This window comes from Lonchura striata, chromosome 11 (assembly GCF_050655825.1).
Source record: "Lonchura striata isolate lonStrDom1 chromosome 11, ASM5065582v1, whole genome shotgun sequence".
Taxonomy (NCBI): Eukaryota; Metazoa; Chordata; class Aves; order Passeriformes; family Estrildidae; genus Lonchura; species Lonchura striata.
Window position 1 is genome coordinate 14,472,757 of NC_140713.1, and position 24,083 is coordinate 14,496,839.

A 24,083-nucleotide genomic window follows, 5' to 3' on the forward strand; every position below is an offset into this window, starting at 1 on the left:
GAGAAAAACTTGAAACCTGACTATTTAAAGAGGATTTTTTTCTTTTTTTATATTCTGTGCATAAATATGTTTTGTAATTGTCATGGTATGTCTTCAAAATAGATAAAGCTGAGAACTTTTTGTTAATTAGTGCTAAATATCAAAATTACATCTTGCTTGCCTAATGAGTTATTCTATACTGCCTTGCTGAAGGCTTTACTTGTTCTCCTTGTCAGACCAATGGAGTAACCTGGATAAAAAGTTTTCATTGAGTTCTCAGGTGATACTGTAATTACTTACTGTATGACTGCTAACTGTATTAACATGTTGTGATTGATGAACTGTAGAATTTTTCGTGTCACTCAGATTTTCTCAACCTTAAAAATGGGTTTTTTATCAACATGCACCTTCTGAAACAGTTCTGTTAGATTGTTATATCTATAATTTAAAAGGGGTTAATTTTTTTTTTCTGTTGCTTAGGTAATACTGGATTTGGGTCCATGAATAATTACTCATTAGTATTAGTTAGAGAGTTACAAAGATTATTAAGTGTGATGACAAAGCAATTGATAATGTAAAATCCTAAAATCCAGTGTCTGGCTCCTGGCAAAATTTCAACAAAGAAGTGTGTAAGTTGAGTAGATGGGAGGGAATGTAACGAATTGTGTGTGTTGGTGAATTTCTAGGGCCGTATTGTTCGAGGTACCTACAGGTTCCAGGCCATTATCACAACTTTTGAAATGATCCTTGGTGGGTGTCCAGAATTAAATGCAATTGAGTGGCGGTGTGTTATTATTGATGAAGCTCACAGACTGAAAAACAAGAACTGCAAACTTTTGGAAGGACTAAAATTGATGAACCTTGTGAGTAACTATAGTTCACTTTTTGGCGTTGATTTTAGTTCAGTATAGTATGACAATAAATGAAAAATTTTCTTTGCATGCCAAAAAAGACCTCTCAAGCAGTGTTTCTTGAAAGAGAAGTATTCCTGATACTCTTCAAACATATGTGGTTTTGATAGCTTATGCAGGAATATTTGTGATTAAACAAAATGTGGCAAGTTCTCACTGTAAGCACAATCTATTTCTGATGATACTGTTTTATAATTTTTGTTTTGATTAGGATGAAAATATAATTTAAAAATTGCTCTCATTTTTGTGCAATGTGTTAAAATTTAGAAAGTATTTTAAGCAAGTTATTTAACAATAAAAGCATGCGAGTAGTAGAATTTTAAATAGACTGTTTGTGTAGGCCAGTAGTTAAAATTTTATTTTATACAGCTGAAGATTTTTAAAAGCAGATACTAAAAGCATTTTTTATTGCTTCATTATTACTTTCCTGTGTGTTTTCAGAAGTCCTCTGAGTTCTTTCTGATATATGCTCAGTGTATATTTTTCACACTGTAGAGGGGGAGGATTATAAATCTGTGAATATTACAGGCAAAGTTGAGTGTTCACTCATTCCTTCATTGCAGATGTAGGAAGAGAAAATTTAAAGGAAAGCTGCTAGAAAATACTTACTGGTGTTTTTTTAGTAAATCTGCTTATCTATATTACCTGTGTGCTTAGTGACACATAGAACTGGTGTTTGCAGGTTTTTATGCTCAGACTTAACACAAACATATTTTATTTTGCAAAGGTGTACAGATAAGGTTATGCAAGGTCTTTTTGTCCTTTTCTAGGAGCATAAAGTGCTGTTAACGGGTACCCCACTGCAGAACACAGTAGAAGAATTATTTAGCCTCCTTCATTTTCTGGAACCATTGCGTTTTCCTGCTGAATCTACATTCATGCAAGAGTTTGGAGACCTTAAAACAGAGGAACAGGTACGAGTTCATGTGAGCTTTGGAATTCAGGAGGGGCTGCCTTTTCACTGAGCTGCAGTATTACCTGTTTTCATGTTCCAACAAATGCTTGTGCTTCCTTTAGGTTCAGAAACTACAAGCTATCCTGAAACCCATGATGCTCAGGAGATTAAAAGAAGATGTAGAAAAAAAGCTGGCTCCTAAGGAGGAAACCATAATAGAAGTAGAACTAACTAATATTCAGAAGAAATATTACCGAGCAATTTTGGAGAAAAATTTTGCCTTCTTATCCAAAGGAGCAGGACAAGCTAATGTACCCAATCTGGTTAACACTATGATGGAACTCAGAAAGTGTTGTAATCACCCTTATCTCATCAAAGGTAAATACAGGATGGTTTTGGGTTTCTTTCCTTATTTTTTATTTTTATTTAAAATATGTATGAATTTTATAATAATTTTTCAATATTTTCTTCAGATTTTCCAAGGATTGGATTAGGTGGAAACATTTTTGTGATAGATACAAGACAAAGTTGTGAGATATTTGCATAATTGAGACCTGAAGCTTGAACTTATTCTGTAGGATTTCACAGAATATTTAGAAGCAATTATCTTGTGGAAATGGTACAGCACTTTAAAAACAGTATGAACAAGAACTTTTAGGTCTAAGTTTTTAAATTAATGTTTTCTTTCAAGTGATATGATCTCTGTCAGTCGTCATTGCTTTTCTCACTTATTAATAACTAGTGTTTTTACTGACTTGAAAGAAAATACACTTTACACTCCAAAAGTTTTGGCTGTGGTTTCAGAAGTAGTATTCAAAAACTGGTTTTTTTTTGCAAAGACTCATGACCCATTTAAAATATCACAATGACAAAAGAACTTTTTTTTAGTAGTTTTTTTTACAGTACTTGAGAACAAGTATTTCAGTTTTTGAAATTTGGATGTTGGGGGTTCACCTCATTCAAGGTGTTTTCTCTGTGGTGTTCTGCTTAAAAACTTAAGACTTGTTTTCAAAGCTGATGAAAACAGATGTTCTTGCTTAGAATTCAGATCCATCCAGAACTCTGTTCTGTCTCCATTAGTATCTAAAGGGGGATACTTAGAATACAGCACTGATTTTGGTAACTTAGATTTGAATGAATGTTGGAGATACACCCATAGATATGGAAATATATTCTTTGATAGGTGCTGAAGAAAAGATCCTTGGAGAGTTTAAAGAAACGTATAATCCAAGTGCTCCTGACTTCCACCTGCAAGCAATGATCCAGTCTGCTGGTAAATTGGTTCTTATTGATAAGCTTCTTCCAAAAATGAAAGCAGGAGGCCACAAGGTCCTTATCTTCTCTCAAATGGTGCGCTGCCTTGATATCTTGGAGGATTACCTTATACATAAAAGGTAAGATTCATCTTCTTTATCCTGTGGTATATTGTTCTGTGTGAGTGGTAGTGCAGGATTAGTGACAGCAGCCCACCAAAGCTGGGAGTTCTGTTTTCTTTGTTTGCTAACCAGTGTGTGACTTTGTGTTCTGTGGTGATTTGTTCACGACTAATTAAAAACTTCAGAGAAAAACTAAAGAGAGGTTGTCCAGTTTGAGTAAACCATGTGCCTTCAGTCTGTTGCTTTTTTCCATTAAACATTCAGTTATATATATATTGTTTTTACATCTTCTGACAAAGCCAGACAGTTCAAGTTTATCATTGCTTGTCCAAACCCCAGGAAGCCCTGAATGTGTTTTTGACTTACATGGTGTTGAACTGGGACCATATGGGTCCGAGATACAGCTCCTTACTTCCAAAGGAATATAAACACAAAGTGATAAACAAAAGGGGATGTGGTTTTTATTAATGCGAAAGTGAAAATGTTATTCCTATCTTTGCTAAATTGACTGCTTTGAATTTTGCAGCAGGGCTGAACTGCCAGCCATAAACTTTCTCCTTAGGCTGGCTTTTGCCATCACATGTAATTGCACCCTCTGATTATTACAGACTGTTGGCTCCATGGAAACTAAAATGCTTATTTGAGCATGTGACTAAAAAAGAAATGCATAAAACCTTAAACCTTAAACTTGGTTACAATTAATAGCTGCTGTATCAACCTGAAAATCTGTAGCAAGGCATAGTTCTTGTTTTAGCAGTGTTGGAATATACACAATGCTTTGAAGTGTGTAATTGTCAGTGAACTACATCATAGTAACACAGAGTTAACTTGTTCAAAAACAAAAATTATTAATGTTAAGCCTTCCTGCAGTAGATACTGGAATACTGGACTAAAAATATTAGATTATTTTAATATCTGTTTTAGTGATAGTCTTGTATTAAAGCTGTCTGTTTGAACTGGGAGTGCAACAGCTCTATTTTATTTTAAAAGATTAATTTTAACTTCATAGTGATACTTATAATTCTTCATGGAAAATGTTCCTTTTTCTGCAGCGATGTTACATTTAGACCAGTGAATCATATCTACAGGTGGAATCTTTTGAAATCCATAGAAGCTGAAATTTGCTATGTGCTGCCATTTGATTAGAAATGTTGGAGTGCACACATGATCAGACTTAGCACTTAACAGAATACAGGCCTGTAGGAGATAGATGGCTGCCTGCCAGAATGCCTGTGGTCCTGTGGATTATCTGCTGTGCCATTTTATAGCTGATGAGAAGAAAAATGGTTGTGAGGCTTTTTGATTACTAGGTGCACATTCAGCTTTTTACTCAATGTACAAGTACAGAAGTATTTGCTCCCTTTTTAAGCATTTTGCTTGATTTCAGAAGTTTCAAAGCAGTCCTTGTAATTGTCAAAGGTAACAAATGGCAGTTTTACTTCAGGCTTGAAAATTTGCTCGGTTTAGTCTAGGAGGCCTTGATAAAGACTGTTAAAAGATGCTGTGATGTCACTGTTGTTCATTTCTCTTAATCTTTACAGAATCAATATGCAGTTTGTCTAATGACAGCTCACCAAGTTCTGATTTCTGCTGATTGCATGGTTACCCTTGATGCGTTCAGGCAATCTTGTATATAACACAAGAGTCCATTGTCCTGCTTATGTGACCCTAGGCAGGGATCCAAGGATAATATGTGGAAAACTTGAGTGTCCACATAGGACTTCAGGTTAGGGTGTGTTTTAATGCAACTAAGTAATACAGGTATAATCAGGTAGTTGCTTAGCAGACAAAATGCAGAAAAACTTGTCTCAAAATGCTCAGCGTTTGGACTTGCTGATGTGTCTTGGTACTACAGCTCTGCAAGTTCTGACACGATTCTTGGTTATGTTACCCACTGCTAATCAGCCAGTCTTTATCACATTTGTTCCATGCAAAGAATAAATGTAAGCAGTAGAGCTGTTCAAAGACTCGTTAATTCCAGGGGCATTGGTAACCCCGCGTGTGCGGGCTCTGTGCCTCGCAGGTACCTGTACGAGCGGATCGACGGGCGCGTGCGGGGCAACCTGCGGCAAGCCGCCATCGACCGCTTCAGCAAACCCGACTCGGATCGCTTCGTCTTCCTCCTCTGCACCAGGGCCGGGGGCCTGGGCATCAACCTGACTGCAGCAGATACCTGCATCATTTTTGATTCTGACTGGAATCCCCAAAACGACCTGCAGGTAAATTTCTTTGAGCATGGTAGAGAGCCCTAATTAAACCCGATGGATAAAAATTTCATCGCTTTGAATATTGTCTCTGTTCGAACACAGGAAATTTTAAAATGTTCTTGTTTTTAAGGCATGCGTTTAAAGTTTTTTGATGCCTTCAGTTCAGAAGAGATTTCCTTTGGTTGGGAACTTTTCTTTCAAGTCAGTTACTTTTGAAACACACAGCACAGGTGAAGTCAGTGATTTGATAAAACCCTTAAGAATTGATGACACTGTGAACCCAGGGGCTATATTTTGCATGTACTGACTAACACGGTTTATGGAAATAGAGGTGTTCAGTTGAAACATAGTATGCAGACAAGGATTAATATGCATTAAGAGAAAGTGAATTAATCAAATCTAGGAATTGGATGCTGAAATTTAAATAGTTCTCAAGTTTTAGCTCCTTTACTGTTTGTATCAGGAGATCAGCTAACTTAGGGGTTAGCAGATCTTTTTATCTGGTGTTATTGCAAGGGAAGTACCAGTCAGGAACATTCTACGAAGGCCATTCATCTATATTTTTCTTGCTACACTGTGTTTAGAAAACTGTTCACTATGTAGAAATGTCTGATTGCTTCTGTTTGCTTAAATGTGTGTTGACTCCTTTTGAATTCATGCTCCTCTTTTTGGACTGGGCTACGGTAGAAACAGGTTTTTAAAAGATCAGTATGTTATTCCTAGGTAAGTCTAAATTCTAACTGCTCTCTTCCCTTCCTTCCAAAGGCTCAAGCCCGATGCCACAGGATTGGTCAGAACAAAGCAGTGAAGGTCTACAGACTGATCACACGTAATTCCTATGAGAGAGAGATGTTTGACAGAGCAAGTCTGAAACTGGGACTGGATAAGGCTGTCTTGCAGAGTATGAGTGGAAGAGAAAACAGTGTTGGTGGTGTATGTAGATTTATTTCCTGAAATAACCTTCCTTTTGCTTTTGTAATCATGTGGGAATTATTTAAATTACAGAAGCTGTGCCACTTTTCCCTTTTTCCGTCATATGCATGTTCATTCTGTTTTCTGATATGGACTAGCAATATAGCTGATACCGTTTTGAATCTAGTCAGCTACTCTGATAAATCTTTTAACTATTTCTTGCCTCATAAAGTTCATGGTAGATAATGTCAAACTTAAAACAAGGAGAATAATTTCTCTTTGTTTCCTCGTATCTTCTCATATTAAGATAGTGTGTTACTTTAATGTAAGTATGACCAGGTAATTTTTTTAAACATGCACATCATGATGTTGGGAATAGCCAAAAAAAAAAGGCATACTTTTAGAAATGTGTACTGTAAGCACCTAATTTATTCTTTCAGCTATCAGTTAGACTTTTCTCATAGTTTTAATACTCCACATTTAGGCTTATAGATCATAAGGCACAGTTAAGTTGTGGAAAGATGGGAAAGTGGAAGAGAAAAGACTTCAGGGATTTTTTTTTTTTCTTGACTGTCTAAGCCTGATTTTATTTGCTCAGATCCAACAACTCTCCAAAAAAGAAATAGAAGACTTGCTTCGAAGAGGTGCCTATGGTGCCATTATGGATGAGGAGGATGAAGGATCCAAATTCTGTGAGGAAGACATTGACCAGATTCTGCAGCGTCGGACTAAAACCATCACGATCGAATCCGAGGGAAGAGGCTCCACGTTTGCCAAGGTGCAGAACTGCAGGGTGTTCTGTGGCAGTAAAGAGCTGTAAATGTGGCTGGGTGTTGGAGAGCTTAGGCCTTAGTTTTAAGTGATGCTTACTTGTGTTTAATGGGGTTGTGTGTGTGAGGTACATATTTTGGGTTCTTGTGCCTGTACATTTGTGTTAACCTGCACATGAGAAGTCAGATTGCCACAGACTGATTCTGTAAATGCCAGATGCAAGGAGCGTGCTTGAACAAAGATGAGTAATGGATCTTTGCTGCTTTGGAAAAGGCTGGGGGTTGTGTGAAATTTAATGAGCTGCATTAACTGAGAATATTAAAACAAATTTGTTTAAAGATCTGTTTGAATTTAGATACATTAAGGGCAGGGGAAAATATATATGACAATAATTAATAAGGTTAAAAATTAATATGGTTAAAAATGCATTCTAAAAATGCATAAACAAATGGTTTATTTTGAACCTTGAGCTTTTTTTGGTAAGAATTGCAGAAGCAAAATAAGAAACCTCCTAAAACAGCAGTGAGTGGAGATACATATATGTACATGGGAAGGGGGCTGATAGTGTAAAATATCAAGCAATAAAATTGAGCTGGGGGTGTGGGCACTTTATGAATGCAATTGTGAGAATTCCAAAATAATTAAAAAGGCAAAGAAAAAAAAGACTTAAAATATCCTAAATATATATTTGTATTCTTAAATAGCAGTATTTAAAAACATTATTTATTTAGGTTTTCTTATATCTTGCTGATTCTGGCTTGAATAAGTAGATTTCTAAAAATCATCATCACTGTCTTTTAGCAAAAGAGTTAGAAATTTTTATATGTATTTACTCTTTTCCCAAATGCAGTATATCAGGGTTTTTTAAATGCCTTCTGAAATTAAGCCTATTCCATGCACTCAGGCTTTGATTGTTGGCAGCTTAAACACCCCTTTGAAATTCCCCTCAAGCGAGTACTTCTGCATGAGATGAAATCCCCAAATGCTGATAAGCCTCTTCAAAAGATTCTTTTTTCTTCCATTCAAGTAATTTAGATTCAGACTCAGAAGCAGAAGAATCTTGCTGCTTAATGTTCTTCTCTCCTGATGGTGCATAAAAGTTCATTAGGTTTTTCTGATATATTATGGATCTGATTTTTAAAAATTAAGGGGGAGGAGAGCTTTTCAGTTGCTTTGCAGTGTAAGTAACTTCTAAAGTCTTAACAGCTGCTTGGGAGATTTTTGATAAAATAAGGTCAGGCAATCTCTACAGCAGTGAGGCAAACTACAAACTTTTGATGTATGATGTTGGTAAGCTTTCATTTTATTTATTACAGGCTAGTTTTGTTGCATCTGGAAACAGGACTGATATTTCACTTGATGATCCCAACTTCTGGCAAAAATGGGCCAAAAAAGCAGAAATTGATATTGATGCTATCAGTGGTAGAGTAAGTACTTTTTTATTGTGTTGTTTTTTTTTTTTCAAGTGTGTGCTTGCTGTTGAATTCTGAAATTGCAGGTATGGGATTTCTGGTGCTTTTTGATTAATATTTCAACAAATGAAACTTCTTGTGTTGGCTTATTTGTGCAGGAGCAGTCAGCCTGCTGACAGCTTAGCATTCAGTGTCAGTGAAAAGTTTGGACATTCTGATTTTTGTCAAAGACCTGAACATGATTAAAAGTGTGGAATTATTCTGATTGCCCCATTTCTATGTCTGTAAATCTTGGAGTGGAATCTGCAAAATAAGTGACTAAAACCTGTATAAATTTTATAATACTGAAATCTATGTCCTATACTTGAAGACATTGCCCATGCATTTTATTTGAAAAGGTTTCAGTGCCCCCTTTCTCTCACAAAGGCTGCAGGGTAATCTATGTGAGTATTCATCTCAAATGAGATAGTGTTGTTTGTAACTAATGTTACTAGCATTAGGTTATGAAACTCATTTTTTGTTGCCTTAAATACCACAGAATGTTTTACTTGCCCCATGTGTGTTCAGTGTCCTCACAAAATAGCTGTGAATGACCAGAGGCATAAATTGTTTCTAAACTGGAAAAACTCGCCAACTGTTTCTCTCACAAGGTTTGTTTGCAATTTTGCAGAACAGCCTTGTCATTGATACCCCAAGAATAAGGAAACAAACTCGGCCCTTCAGTGCCACAAAGGATGAGCTGGCAGAGTTGTCTGAGGTGGAGAGTGAGGGTGATGAAAAACCAAAGCTCCGCCGGCCGTGTGACCGCTCCAATGGCTATGGAAGGACAGAGTGCTTCCGTGTGGAGAAGAACTTGCTGGTCTATGGGTATTGTGTACATCCTTCTTCATTCTGTGAACTGTTTAAAAATACTTTATTTCCATGCAGTAAAATTGTATTTGTAGAATAACTTAACTCTATATTGGCAGTAGACTGGAGTGTGTGCAGAGAATGTGTTTAGAGCAGGAATTTATCTTACACCCTGTAATAAATCTTCCTGACAATTTGCAGTTAAAGAAACATTAAGAAAGAAGGGTGAAAATCTTTCTTCAAATGAGATTACAGCATTTAACATAGGCACTACAGGAGTCTCTCCAAAAAATCATTACAGTGAGTGCTTGCAGGCAGGCTGAAGACTCCTAAAAAATGTCTGAAATAATGCCTTGGTAGGAACTTGATTTTCATAATTGTAGAACATCTTGCACTTCTGTGAGGCACAAATAGGAACTGATAATCTAACCAGTAGTTTTAAGCATACTGAAATCAGGTAAGTTGATTTGGAAATCAAATCTTAGGTCTTCTCTCACACATCTTAAAAGAAAAATAACAGCATTTTTGTCAGAATGAGTTCCCATCAGTTTTGTGTCTTTGAAGTTTAAAACAATCATCCATATTTTTTGTAAAGAGGCTCTTTCTGTTTAAAATTCTGTTTTAATCAGGTGGAATTATGTTGCATATGTTACTTTCTTATTTCTACTCAGTAACTTAAGCTGAAAGAAAAAGGTTAAAAGCTAAGTATTTTAGAGAAAAAATCTGGTTTGTAAGAGAAGTCTGTAGCTACCCCAGTGTTTCACTTCCAGGTGCTGATTTGTGTTTCATTTTGTACTAGGTGGGGACGATGGAGAGAGATTCTGTCCCATGGTCGCTTCAAGAGGCAGCTGAATGAGCAGGATGTGGAGATAATTTGCCGAGCCCTGTTAGCCTACTGTCTTGTTCACTACAGAGGGGATGAGAAAATAAAGAGTTTTATATGGGATCTCATCACCCCAACAGAGGATGGGCAAACACGAGAGTTACAGAACCACCTCGGTAAGGACCTGATGAGTTTCTGCACTTAAACAGCTTCGTATGTGTGTGTGCCTGTGGTGCTGGCATAAAAACAGAAAAAAGCCTCTCTGAGCTCATCCTACTTGAAATAAATGGGATTTATTTCAAGCACGCAATTCAGCTGTTGGGCAAAGAAGTGTCATTGCTGCTTTGCCTTGGATATGATGGCTTACCCAAATGGTGTTTGGTGTGAGCTTTGATTTCAGTTCAGAAGAACCTATTCTGTTTCCTGGTAGGTGACAGACAGCATACTCCTCCTCCTTTCCTGTTTGGTCCTTACTGGTGTACTCCAGAGATGCTCTGAGACACAGAAACACTCACATGCAGAGACTGATCTTAGTGGTGTTCCTGCTCTGCAGATTCAATACGTGTATATGATAGGAGAACCAAAAATACTGTGGGCGTCTATATCTATACCTGTAATATTTTACATTATATAGGCTTATCAGCCCCTGTGCCTAGAGGAAGAAAAGGAAAAAAGGTGAAGACCCAGGCTAGCACTTTTGATATACACAAAGCAGAATGGCTTCGAAAATACAATCCAGAGCATCTGTTGCAAGATGAAGGATACAAAAAGCACATAAAACACCATTGCAACAAGTAAGCAGTACCTGAAGTGTGAATGTCTTTTGATGTTTGTTTTTTCTTCTAGTTTCTCATTGTCTTAGGCTTTAAAATAGTTGTAGCAGTAGGAAGAAAAAAGTTTTAATGGTGTTAATTTGATTAGAATAAATAGGTCATGGTGTATTTGGGGGTGAACAGGTGATTTCACATGTAAAATAATTATGTTACAATTTTTGAAGAAACAGTTTTTGTCTATGGAGGGATCTCTTGCTGACATGTTTGGGATGCCTTGCAGCAGCCAAGGGACTCAAGAGTGGGAGTGCTTCTCAAAGAGACTGAAAGCACTGAGATTGTTGCCCCTCAATCTTACATGCTGTTTCCCTGGCACATTTTCTAGGCTTCAGAGAATCTGAGCTACCAGTTTGTGAAAGCTTAGTCATTCATGGCAGTGAATGATCTTGGCTTAGATCAACGATTTTTCTGTAGCAAAACTTGTCATATTCTGCCTGGACAATTCATACAGCTGTAGTCAAGAATTGAGGTAAAGCATGGAGAAGTCATTGGGGTCATGCACCAAATTGTGGGTGAGAAGGAAAGGAAAGGTTAAGGGGAGGATGTTCAATTGTCAGCCCACTCGATCCTCTCTAAGGACATGTTCTAAGGAAAAGGGAAATAGCACTTTGTTCTTATCAGTATTTTATGAAGCAAGGGAAGAGTGTTCTGCTGATGCTGGTTTTCAGGATTTGAAAGAAATTTGCAATGAAACAGTTTGTAAATGTGATGACAAGAAAAAGTCTTAGGTCATCTGAGATTGATGTTACCCCAGCTTAAAACTGAAGGAAGTATGTTTTAGGAACATTACTTGAAATGTCTGATGGAGCAAAAGACAAAACAAAACCATCAACAATTACTGAAAGCTGTTTGAGTTCTAATATTTGTATGTCTCTTTTTTCTTTATTTAGAGTCTTACTTCGAGTAAGAATGCTATACTACTTAAAGCAAGAAGTCATTGGTAATGAATTCCAAAAGGTCTTTGATGGAACTGATGCCAGGTGAACTATAGAGAGAGTATTTTTACTTGTTTATTTCAAATGTCAGATGCAAATTCAAGAATGTGCCTAGACCTAAATAAGAAATGTTAAAACCAAATCTGTTTATCCTTAGGCTGTGAGGAACATGTTTTTGTTTTCTCATTGTTTACTAAACATTTCATCAACTTGACATGAGGAAGTCCTGATTCCTCTTCATGAGTCTAGCTAAATAAAGTAAAATAATATGAGTCAAATAGACTGAAAAAGTGAGTGAAAGATAGAATTATGTACTTGACATGATAATTGGCAGGTTTTCCTCTGCTTTTGACTATGTGCTATGTATTCCATTAATGCCTTCATTTTTTTTTTTTATTTTTTTTACTTTTTTTTTTTTTTTTGTAAAGACAAGTATTGCTGTTTGGAAATTCTTGAACTCACTGCTCCAGGAACTTGTGGCAGATAGAAAGTTGTAATTTGATTCAGAAATACTAGTGAGAAACAGTTCCTCATGCTATTAAACACTAACACATATAATCCTTGGTTTGCAATGTTGTGCAAGTGCAGGGTGCTGGGAGTTGCTGAGGTTCACTTAGAGAGGAAGAATGTTGTATACTAATCTTGCTTTTGTATTCTTTCCCTGTTACTGGTCTCAAATACAAAATATCAAGCTGTCTGGGTGTTTTGTATTGCTGGTTTTACTGTATTTGTGTGCTTGAAGAGAGAAGTTTAAAGTCCCACATGAAGTAGAAATGTACTAAGAAAATTTAAAAATTGATTTCTTCCTCTGGATTCTATTGATGTTGGTATGCTCTTGGTGATTCTCTTTAGTGAAATTGATGTTTGGGTTCCTGAGCCAGACCACTCTGAAGTTCCTGCTGAGTGGTGGGATGCAGATGCAGATAAATCTCTTCTAATTGGAGTTTTTAAACATGGTGAGTAATGAGGGTGACTGTGCATGTGTTCCCACACCCTAAAATGAAAACACCCTACACTCAATTTTTTTTTTGTTTACTCTGGAAGTTGAATTTTTGCCACTTTCTTTCCCATTATAGGTTATGAAAAATACAACACTATCAGAGCAGACCCAGCTCTTTGCTTCTTGGAAAGGGTTGGAAAACCAGATGAGAAAGCAGTTGCTGCTGAACAGAGAGCAAATGATTATATGGATGGGTACGAATGGAATGTTTTGGGGCCTTATAGCAAACAAATTTGAATTGACATGCTGTACCTTATTCTCTTCTTGTCTGGTTTTTCATGAATTTGGTGTCATTGTTATAAGGGATACTACTTTGATTTTACTCCCACAGGGTAGAAAAGAGGATTTGTATACTACTGAAGTTTGGGATTTCACAGTTAGGGGAGAAATGCAACAAGTTGTTATTAACAAGGATTCTACCTTGTGTTGGTATGTTAAAAATACTACTTAGACACTGAAGTGCAAAAACATTCAGAGGTGGAGTGCTGCAGACCTGTTCAACTTGATTTTGGGTCAGCTTTTAATGTCTCAGTCTTGTGTAGCTGACCAGTGACCCCAGTAGATCAGTGTGAGAATTACTGGTAACTGCTGAAAGAGAACTGCTTTTATTCATTGCCCCATGACTGAGGTTTTTAGTTGTGGTCACAAAGCATACCTTTAGATGATACAGTGACTTGGGGGAGCAGGATTCGAGCCAAAGCTGCCATGAAATACTTTCTTCATTTCAAACAGAAAATTAAATACAGTATCTTACTAAATTTAAATTACTTTTGCTTAATTTAAAAGAGTGTAAGAACTTTTCAGTTAGTAGTGTAAAATGTTACTAAAATGGCTTCTTTTGTGTTGAAATTTTAACAGGGATGTGGAAGATCCAGAATACAAACCAGCACCAGCACTGTTTAAAGATGACATAGAGGTATAGTAGGCACCAATTAATAGCTCCTTTTAACACTCATTCACTTAGACACTTCAACACATGTTCACTTGTAATGTAATACCTTTTTGTTGAGCAAGGTTGAGCTCAACCTTTTTGTTGAGCAAATTATTACCTTTTATTCTATATTTCTCTAAACTGATCAAGCTTACTCCATGAGTTTCTAAAGTTGTCTGGGTGGGTGGGAATGGTAGGAAATTGTTACATAGTTCTGTTGTATGCCTTGTTAGCCATTTATCCAAAGTATTTGTTACTTTTGTTCTTTGTCACATTCAGAAATCGTTGTAGAATGTACATTTAACCTAAATCTCTGAAGAGGGCTATATTTTAAATTGTGCTTCACTTTTGGTTTTTTTACAGGATGATGTTTCATCCCCAGGTGATCTCGTAATAGCAGATGGAGGTAAAGCCATAAAACTACAAATCTGAGCTAGTTGCTGTTGTGTTTTGAATTGTTTAATTCTTGTGATTCCTAGCTAAAACATAATTACCTAGTGCAGAACCATAGACACTAGCAGTAATCAACTTCTTCATTTTTCCCATGACTTGGTTTTCGTATAGATGGACAAATGATGGAAGGGGACAAAATCTATTGGCCCACTCAGTCTGCCTTAACAACGCGTCTACGCCGCCTGATCACCGCTTATCAACGAACGAGTAAAAACAGGCAGGCCCTGCAGATCCAGCCAACATTCCCAGTACAAACCAGTATGATGCAGCTGCAATATGAAGAAGCTGCACTAAATCCAAAGATGGCTGCTAAGATTGAAAGACAGCAAAGGTATGTACAGGATGCAAATGTACTTTTTCAACACACCCTTCTGTAAAAAACGGTAAAGACATAATGTGTGAAATGGTGAAGAAATTGACCGAATTTCACATCTCTTTCTTGCTGGTCAAGATGGACAAGAAGAGAAGAAGCTGATTTTTACCGAGTTGTGTCCACATTTGGAGTGGTTTTTGACCCTGAAAGGGGACGGTTTGACTGGACCAAGTTTCGAGCGATGGCTCGGCTGCACAAGAAAACTGATGACAGCTTGGAGAAGTACCTGTATGCATTTATGTCAATGTGCAGGAGGGTCTGTCGCCTCCCCTCTAAAGAAGGTGGGTGTGTGTGTTTTTACTTTTTAAATTTGTGTTGTCAGTGCCTACCTTGAAAAGGTTTTTCTTTCAGGATTTGGAAGATAAAAATGGGGGAGGAAGAATTAAGGGAACCTGTTGAGAGTAAAATTGAAAGCTTATAATGGGGAGACATATCAACTCATTAGTCGTCTACTTAAAGTACTGGTGTGTTGGTTTTGGCAGACTGTCATTTGTTTTGTTTTAATACAGAGCTCGTGGACCCAAACCTTTTTATCCAGCCCATCACAGAGGAACGTGCTTCCCGGACTTTGTACCGCATCGAGCTGCTGCGCAAAGTGCGGGAACAGGCCCTCAGGCACCCCCAGCTGTTTGAGCGGCTGAAGCTGTGCCAGCCAAACCCAGACCTACCTGTCTGGTGGGAATGTGGGACTCACGACAGGGATCTGCTTATTGGAGCTGCTAAACACGGAGTTAGCAGGACAGATTATCATATTCTTCGTGATCCTGAACTCTCATTTATGTCTGCCCAGAGGAACTATAATCAAAACAAAGTGGCTCTCTCAAGGACTTCTACTCCGCTCTTGCACCAGTACCAGATGGCATTATCTGCTTCTCCTCTTACACCTCAGTCAAGACTGTCAGATGCTAAAGTGAATGCCTTTGAGGACACAAAAGCTAAAAATGAAAATATGAAAGAGGATCCTCAGTCTTCTGAAGAGGAATCTATGTCTACAGAGGAGACACAGACAATACTGAAATCTGAACCTTTGAGTCCCAAAAATGGCACCCCAATGCAAATTACAGACCACAGACCTAACGTGAAGGCTGAGACAGACAGGCGCATGGTGGCAGCAAGGACAGAGCCTCTAACTCCAAACCCAGCTTCCAAAAAACAGAGAGTCAGCAAAAGGGGGTCTGACTCTAGCTCTGACTCAGACTCTGACTCAGATAGATCATCCTGTTCTTCCAGGTCATCATCTTCATCCTCTTCGTCTTCCTCATCTTGTTCCCACTCTCGATCTGGGTCTAGCTCTTCATCATCTTCATCTTGTTCTTCAGCATCTTCATCGTCCTCCTCATCATCCTCATCATCATCGTCATCATCATCATCATCGTCTGAAGAGAGTGATAGTGATGAAGAGGAGGCACAAAAACGTGGTATGTGTGTAGTCTTAATTCTGCAGTATAAATCTTTACTGAACTAGTTTATTGTTAACGGAAAAATGTCTTTAAAAGGCTGTTAAATCCCAGAGAAGTAAATTTTATTAAACATAAAGTTAATGTAAATAAACATATTTGCTTGATTGAGTTGGAAGAATTTCAGGAATACTGCTTTTTATTTGTTTCATATCAGTGCCTTGGTGAGGTACTTAGAATGTGTTGTGATCCCTAAGCAAGGTTGCCGTGCATGTGGTTCATGTGTGGGAGAGTGGAATGGACAGCATTTTCTGGAAATACACTTTGCATGTGTGTATTTCCTGCTATGGGTTCTTTTTCTTTCTAAACAGATCCTTTAGGTTTCCCTGTTTGTTTTTTCCACTCTTGCTCACTGTCTATGTAGCTTCCTCATACGTTCTTTCATAAAACCTGCAAGCTTCCTTCTGTCCAAACTGGAGTCATGTCAGCTGCTTTCTCTTGTGAACTTTGAAGTGCCCAAACAATGTTTTTGCACTGAAAATTTTCAGACACTTAAAAACTTTTCAAAAAATTGACTTTAAAAAAACCTGTTTAGCCAAGACTGAGCTGGCTGCAGCATGTAAGACCATGTGACACAGACCCAGTGAAAGCTTCAAACTAGAAGCAAATCACCTCTGATAAAGTGATTTAGAATTTTTAATAACCCAGCCATTCATTATTTAATACATGCCTTCCTTTGCTGCTGTGAAGTGGCCTCTACTTCCCCTACTGAAACTTAGAATATGGAGGGATTTCTCTGTGTGCTACAAATGGTAATAGAGAAGGCAGTGGGATTCAGAACCTGTTTTTTTTCCAATACCTAAGGGGAAAAGACATTGACTTAATCAGATGGATCCTCCTTGTCCATGGAGATGACAAATGGAAACCATGAGGTTAATTTACTGGGGAAACGATTACTGGGCAAGTAAAATTCCACTTACAGAAAATTACTAATATGCTGCTGCCTGCAGCAGGGAAAGGACATTTTTAGAGGAAACAGTTGGCATGCAAAGAATAAAACAATGACAGCAAAGGAATGCTTATATAACATAAATATGCAGATAGAGATTGTGGTTACCATAAGTGTGCTGCAAGTCCAAATATTAGGCTTGTTTTGTACCAGCTCAGTCTGTTTAGGCAGATAATCCTGCCTTCCTCAGACTGCAGAATCTCATGAATCAGTTGGCCTTTTTGTTTCGGTGGGTTTTTTTGGTGGTTTTGCTGTTGATTTGAAGAGATTGGTAAATGCTGGAAAGTTCACTTAACTTCATCTGTATTTTAATTTTAATCTCAGGTTTTATTTCATTGGTGATTCAATGGCAATGACACTTTGGCATACTTTCCACACTTGAAGCATCTTTGAAGGGAGTGCTGGATTCTATCAGATGACTCAGTGCAGAGCTATTGTTAAGGGCAAATCTAATTTCTGAAGAGCTGCCCCTGTTAATCCTTGTGCTGATGTAGAAGTTAGATTTTCAGGCAACACACTTTTTTGTTGTTTCAGACTTGTTTCCCCATGTCGTAGTGAAACTTGTGTTGTCTGAATGGAGGCAGAAATGAAATACTAATGATGAAATATAAGAAAGTCAGAGTACACACTGGAAAGATAATAGGGAAAAATCCTCAGTGATTAAAAATTGAATAATTGAATTATGCAGGCACACATGTTCATGGCATGGAGGATCCAGTATTCCATGAAGTAAACAAAATGAACTGTTCTTTAAAGTATTATCCCAATAGATTTACCATGTGCTGGTGATAGACACCTTTGATTCCAATTTAATTCTATGCTTTAGTGAATGTTCTCTTACCAAATAAATATGTTAAGGGAAGACTGTTAGATTACTCTGAAGCATGTCTGTTTCTAAATAGTTAAATGTTCAACATCTTAAACTTCAGAATGCTAACAGGAATATGTGTGGAATTTACATCTCTAGAAAAGGATCAGCCTGAAAAACCTAAGAGATTAATTCTTCAGTTTAACTTTGTGTTTGGACTCTCTGAGCATTGTTGTATGTGTTTTGTTCACCTGAACCTCTTACAGTGGTGTTTTACTCTTACAGTGAGTGTTTAATTCCCTTACAGCGTAATGATTTTGATGGTTTTATTTAGCAGAAGGAACTCCACATATAAAAGCCTATGATGAAGAGAGTGTGGCCTCTCTGAGCACCACACAAGATGAGACACAAGACAGTTTCCAGATGAACAATGGGACACCAAATTCTGGTTACCTGCTACAAGGTGGATATATGTTGGCTGCATCCTACTGGCCAAAGGCAAGTTCATAATGCAACCTTGAAAACCAAAGTAGTAGTTGAAGGTGGGCTCTAGCATGAATAGTCTGCTAAGTATGTTAGAACCAAGAATCAGGGTAAATAGCTGTAGGATTTGAGCTTCAGGACCTTTTAGATGTTTTTATGTTGACTCCTGAAACATGCATTTAAATCTAGGTACTGCTTTTCATAATTTTTGAAGGGGAGTGTAACTGTAATGTCACAGGTCCTTGGCACATTGTGAAAAATGGTATTTGAAGTGTAAAACGTTGATTTACATCAAATATAATGGAAAATCTTGAACTCAGAAATAAGTGCTTGTTTACAGAATCTGTAATTTTAGCAGTCACAAGTTTTATTTGTCAAATAACTGTGAAATGATCAGAAAATCCAGTCGTTTCTGTCATCCTCCTGTACTTAGCTGAGTTTACTGGGACTTGAGAACTGTGTATTATGGAGGTGCGTGATTATCTGTGTGTGGTGCCCAAAGGATGAGAATGAGGAATTACATGGTTTTGGAAGCTAAAAGGAGACATGAATAATAGTCTGTAGATTTAGTTTTATAAATGCTATTTGCTGTATGTTGTGGTGCTGCTCACAGTTTCAGATCCTGGTAACAGCGAGTCAAAGCCACACATACAAATACTGCTTTGGCAGTTACTGTATCTTTCCTTTAAAAATCAGGGAGAGGGTGTATTTCAATCATTTGCCAGACCCTGTACAGATGAGAGAAATTGCATATTTAGTTAGAGGTGCATAGTGAAATCAAGTACAGAAGCGCTTTCACAGATTACAGCGAATCAGTGCAAATCCAGGAATTTCAAGATTTTCAAGTCCGAGTCCAGTGATAAAAATGTTGTCATTTCTCTTCTCTGTAGAATTAAGAGCTAATACATAAATGTAACAAGTGTTGATAAGCACTGGCCTTACAAAATTATTTTCTCCTATTTTAGGATCGAGTCATGATTAACCGACTGGACAGCATTTGTCAGACAGTGCTGAAGGGTAAATGGCCTTCAGCCCGAAGGAGCTACGACAGCGCCACGGTGGCTTCGTTCTACACCACCAAGCTCCTGGACAGCTCAGGGGCAGCTGCAGAGTACAGCGAGCCCAGTGCACCCACACCCCCTCTGGCAGCTGTAAAAGAAGAATATGACCAATCACCCCAGCTGTCAAAGGTGAAGAAGCATGTACGAGAAAAGGAGTTTACAGTGAAAATCAATGACGTATGTTTATTTTTATTGCCCTAGGACCTGGTTGCGATTGCGGTGTGCGGCATGCTTTACCTGCAAGTGGCTGCCTGCTCTCACTCTCACTTCTTCACACACTTGTTTGTGGGTATTTGGGTCTGCTGCTTCTGGGCACTGAGTGTTTGGGGTTTGGGTTTGGTTTTTTGGGGTGGGGGTTTTTTTGTGTTTTTTTTTTTTTTTTTTTTTTTTATTTGCTTAAGCCACTAGAAGGAATTTTTTTTTCTGAATTTACTTTTTGCCATGCTGATGCTTCCTCAGACAGCTTGTTTTATGCTGTTTCTAACAAATCTGGTTAGTATATAAAGGTATTTCTGCTGTTCTACATTTTTTTTAACATTTCAACAAGCACTTTATTATTTCATGGTCTTTTAGAGGATTACAGGAAAATTACCTAGTTTAAATGCAGACTAGAAGCTTCAAACATTTTATTTATCTGTAGTTTGAGACCTGTTTGTAGCACATAAAAATATGTGACTATTTGATCTTGTAGTTTGGTCTAGGACGGGATTCAGGAGGTAAACACCTTACCAGTATCTGGATTTTTCAGTTCAGTTCACTTTCAGTTCAGATGAAATTTCTGTTCATGTTCTGGTTTTACATGGAAGAACTAGATTGTACAAGGTCTAACACTGTTTTCATTCTTTCTCAATTCTGCTGGAGTAACTGTATGTGAAAATCCTGATCGTGAAGTAGTTCTTTCTGCTTCAGCAGAAGCTCTTCTAATCCTGGCATTTATTTAACAGGAAGGTGGTTTGAAATTGACTTTTCAGAAGCAGGGACTGTCTCAGAAAAGGCCGTTTGAAAGCGAGGAGGGTGTATTGGGTCAGCAGCAATATCTGGCTCGGCTACGTGAACTCCAGAATGCTTCAGAAACCAGCCTTGTCAACTTCCCGAAATCACTTCCCAAATCAGGTACAAAAAATGTCAGAAAGGAGAAGGGTAATCTAGTATTAAATCTTAAGGGTTCTTCTCTTGATGTCCATGAGTTGGCAATGGAGAGAGATGTTTGCAGTGTTGTTCTAAACTGCAGTCTGGAGAAATCCTCTCCATTGTAGAGACATTCTCCAGTTTGGAGCACCTCATACTTTATCACAGTGTCAACTACTATAATGTTAATTTAGTAGAATGATGCCATTATATGCTGTAAACCCACTCCAAAGAAGATTTTAATAATTATAAAGTGCATCACTGTGCACTGACAGTAATCAGTTTTAACTCAGAACTTTACATGGCTACTTTGTAAATAAAGATGAAGAGTTTCAGATTTATGCCTCTGCCAATTTGGACTCTTCATAATCTTCTTTGTGTCTCATATAAAGAGACAGTGGAGGACAATAATATAGAATAAATTCTTGATTTATAGCCAACAACTTACAGCTTGTTTCATAGCAAGATAACAGTAGGTATACTCTGACCAATAAAAATGAGGCTGAAGTCAGAAGTTAACATTTGGATTAAAATATTAGAAACTGTTAGAAATTAACTTAGACCAGCTTCTGCTTAAATTTTGCAACAAACCATTAAGGTCTTGCTAAACAGTTATTAAGGGATGTCTGCCTCTCTGTGTATTATGATATCAACAGTTTTCAATGGCTATCATCCCTGTACAGATAAATTTGTAGGAGGTGGAGGGGCAGTAATGAAATTTTCATAGTAAAGTGGCTTTCAGAGCCTGATATTCATAATGCTTTAAGCAGTCATAAAACAAAGGTCAATTTATCTTAGCTGTTACATGTAGAAATTACATGCACTCGCACTAATTCAAATAATTTTATTTCCTTTTTGTATTCAGACATGTTTCTCTTTATAGAACTAGCATATGACACAAGCTTTATTGCATCATTTATTAGGTACTTCCAGTCACTTAACAGCCAGTGCCAATGGAGTCATAGTTGACAGTCAGCCTGTAGTCAAAAAGAGACGAGGAAGAAGGAAGAATGTGGAGGGGGTTGATGTCCTCTTTATGAATAGAAATAAACAGCCTAACCATGTAAGTAAACTTGATTTTGTATCCAAAAAATAAGATCAAAATTATTACTATTAGTGCCTTAACTGAGCATAACCAGCTCTCCCTGCTCCACAAAAGCTTACTATCAAAATTTTGAGGTTTGGGCTATTTTTTGCTGATAAAGCTTATGATTACACAGATGAAAACTGGTGCAGTGTCATTAAATGTTTGGTCTATACAATATCAATAACTGTTTTTAAAATGTAACTTTAATTCTGATGAACTTTAACAATGTATTATTAAAAATTTGTGGCTTGACTTAGCAACACTTGGGCATACCTGCCTGTAATATCTGTTGTGGGACCTAATTGAGCAGTGACTTGAAGGGATTTCTGTGGCAGGAGCAGTGCCCAAGTCCTTGAGTGTGATCTGCAAAACTGTGACTTTCATGGACTCATACATGAAATAGTTGTGATGGCTTGTTTTCAGTGCAGTAAAGCAGATGTTTTTTATTTCTCTAGGTTAATCCAGGTATTAACTCCTGCCAGGTTGCTGCAGGAATAAACCCAGCACTCACTTACACACAGTCCCAAGGCATGCTTGATGCAGAGAGCCCAGTTCCTGTTATTAACTTAAAAGATGGAACAAGGCTTGCAGGTGATGATGCCCCTAAAAGAAAAGATTTAGAAAGATGGCTTAAAGAACATCCTGGATATGTTGAAGATTCAGGAGCTTGTATTCCTGTGAGTATTTCTTTCACCTCTCCCTGGCTTAGTAGTAAAATGTTTCACATATGATGTATTTGGGTTTGTATTCTGTGTTACAGGGAATTTTTTCCTTGTTGTTCTGTTCCACATAGGAAAAGAAAAATGTCCATTTCTTTTTACAGTGTGAGGTCTGCAAGCCTTCTTTTGTCTCGCAAATGTAATTGCCAAGAAAAGGAATACCAAATCAAGACATTTGATCTTTGTATTATTTCAGTTATTGTTTAAAAAATTATCTAGGATAAGAAGACTAATATTACCATGATACTGATGATGAGAGCTGAAAGTGTGTAACAGCATATTTAGTGATGTGCAAGAGGATTAAAGAATTTACTGTGGAATGCATTTCATACCTACAGTAGAGTGCTGTGGTAGTGGTGTATGTTTGGGTATGATCTTCTCATACTGTTACTTCTGAATTTGAGATTTTTTTAATGTTTAGCAGAATGTAAGAAGATCATATGTGTGATATGTGGAATAATAACCTTCCTTCTCCAGTTAGATAATACATAGCTGTAGCAGCCTTACAGACAGTTAAAGCACTGTTGAAAACTGAAAAATTAGTCAAGCAATGGGCAGAGGCATCAGAGAGATGATGTAGTGCTGTTTACTGGACTGCTTATTAAATGATTGTGATCAGTAGATAGATACTCTTATTAATAATATTTCTGTAGTTGAAGTTGGCTTCAAATAAATGCCTGACTCAGGAGAATGCACAGTAATATTACTAGTTTTAAACCAGTTCTATTAGAAAGATAATTGGCTTTTTAATTCCTTTGTAACAGAGGATGCAGCTGCATGATGGGAGGCCCAAACAAAAAAGACACCGTTGTCGAAACCCCAATAAACTGGATGTTAACAGCTTAACTGGCGAAGAACGTGTTCAGCTCATAAATAGAAGAAATGCAAGAAAGGTATTCATGATACTGTTCTCATTCTCATACTCCCCAAATGGAAAATTTCTCCAGATGAATAACTTGATATACTACACTTGCTAAAATTTTCCCAATATACAGTGAAAGGTTTTTGTTTTAAAGTTTTGGCACAGAACAAAAAAGTCAATTACAATCTTCTAGTAAATTTTTTGCAGCTATGAAAATATGTAAGATACAGATAGAAACTTAGCCTATGATTTGTAGAACTGAACACTGTATGATGCAGTGTTTGTGCCATTGACTCAGACAGAGGCAGGACCACTAAAATACCTATTCAAAATATGTGATCAAAGTGGCAACTTCATCAGAAGTTTGAGATGTTTTCTGTAATCTTCTTGTTACTCTTTTTGACACAATTAAAATTTTATTTGTGGTATATCTCGCATAGAAACTTGTCCTTTGGAATTGAGGCAATCGTGTAGTAGATCATTTTGCTTTTATCAGTAATGTCTGGCATTTACCCTTTATGGATCCACCAGTAGGTATTGGCTGCCAGTCACATTTCTAGATGAAATGGTAGTGGAACAGGAACACAAAAGGAGAAGGGGAATTCTTATGTGAAAAGGAGCAGGCATTGAATTGAATTTTTGTACACGTGGTCAAAGTTTGGGAACAGAGCAACGTATTTAACAGGCTCTGGGGAAGGCTAAAGGCAATATTCAAGGAAAGCATGCAGAACATTACTGGTGTCTATTGAACAGATCTGTGTGATGGGGTCTTTGAATGTCAGTGTAGCACCAGAGCAGCAATCCAGGGGGAATTTTTGAGCTGTTGTGTCCATGTATGGAGCATTTTCCCTTTCCCTTGTGGCACTGCCAGC

At 37.4% G+C, this 24,083-nt stretch overlaps 1 protein-coding gene across 12 annotated transcripts in view; it reads left to right on the forward strand.

Moving 5' to 3' along the window:
• Positions 1-24,083, forward strand: part of CHD9 (chromodomain helicase DNA binding protein 9) — an 86,140-nt gene that overhangs the window by 56,057 nt on the left and 6,000 nt on the right. For 9 of the 12 annotated variants that reach the window (XM_021555025.3, XM_085589595.1, XM_021555026.4 and 6 more), the window contains 25 exons: positions 666-842; positions 1,661-1,804; positions 1,908-2,163; positions 2,969-3,179; positions 5,185-5,380; positions 6,134-6,301; positions 6,879-7,058; positions 8,368-8,478; positions 9,134-9,330; positions 10,112-10,311; positions 10,770-10,929; positions 11,856-11,945; positions 12,753-12,856; positions 12,977-13,094; positions 13,759-13,816; positions 14,195-14,237; positions 14,396-14,615; positions 14,736-14,938; positions 15,167-16,075; positions 18,206-18,369; positions 19,320-19,592; positions 20,360-20,528; positions 21,467-21,606; positions 22,086-22,307; positions 23,114-23,242. In XM_021555025.3, coding sequence (XP_021410700.3) covers positions 666-842; positions 1,661-1,804; positions 1,908-2,163; positions 2,969-3,179; positions 5,185-5,380; positions 6,134-6,301; positions 6,879-7,058; positions 8,368-8,478; positions 9,134-9,330; positions 10,112-10,311; positions 10,770-10,929; positions 11,856-11,945; positions 12,753-12,856; positions 12,977-13,094; positions 13,759-13,816; positions 14,195-14,237; positions 14,396-14,615; positions 14,736-14,938; positions 15,167-16,075; positions 18,206-18,369; positions 19,320-19,592; positions 20,360-20,528; positions 21,467-21,606; positions 22,086-22,307; positions 23,114-23,242 — 4,842 coding nt within the window. Of the gene's footprint in view, positions 1-665; positions 843-1,660; positions 1,805-1,907; positions 2,164-2,968; positions 3,180-5,184; positions 5,381-6,133; positions 6,302-6,878; positions 7,059-8,367; positions 8,479-9,133; positions 9,331-10,111; positions 10,312-10,769; positions 10,930-11,855; positions 11,946-12,752; positions 12,857-12,976; positions 13,095-13,758; positions 13,817-14,194; positions 14,238-14,395; positions 14,616-14,735; positions 14,939-15,166; positions 16,076-18,205; positions 18,370-19,319; positions 19,701-20,359; positions 20,529-21,466; positions 21,607-22,085; positions 22,308-23,113; positions 23,243-24,083 lie in introns of those variants that run through there. The other 3 variants (XM_021555034.3, XM_021555033.3, XR_014957892.1) reach the window with 3 other exon arrangements.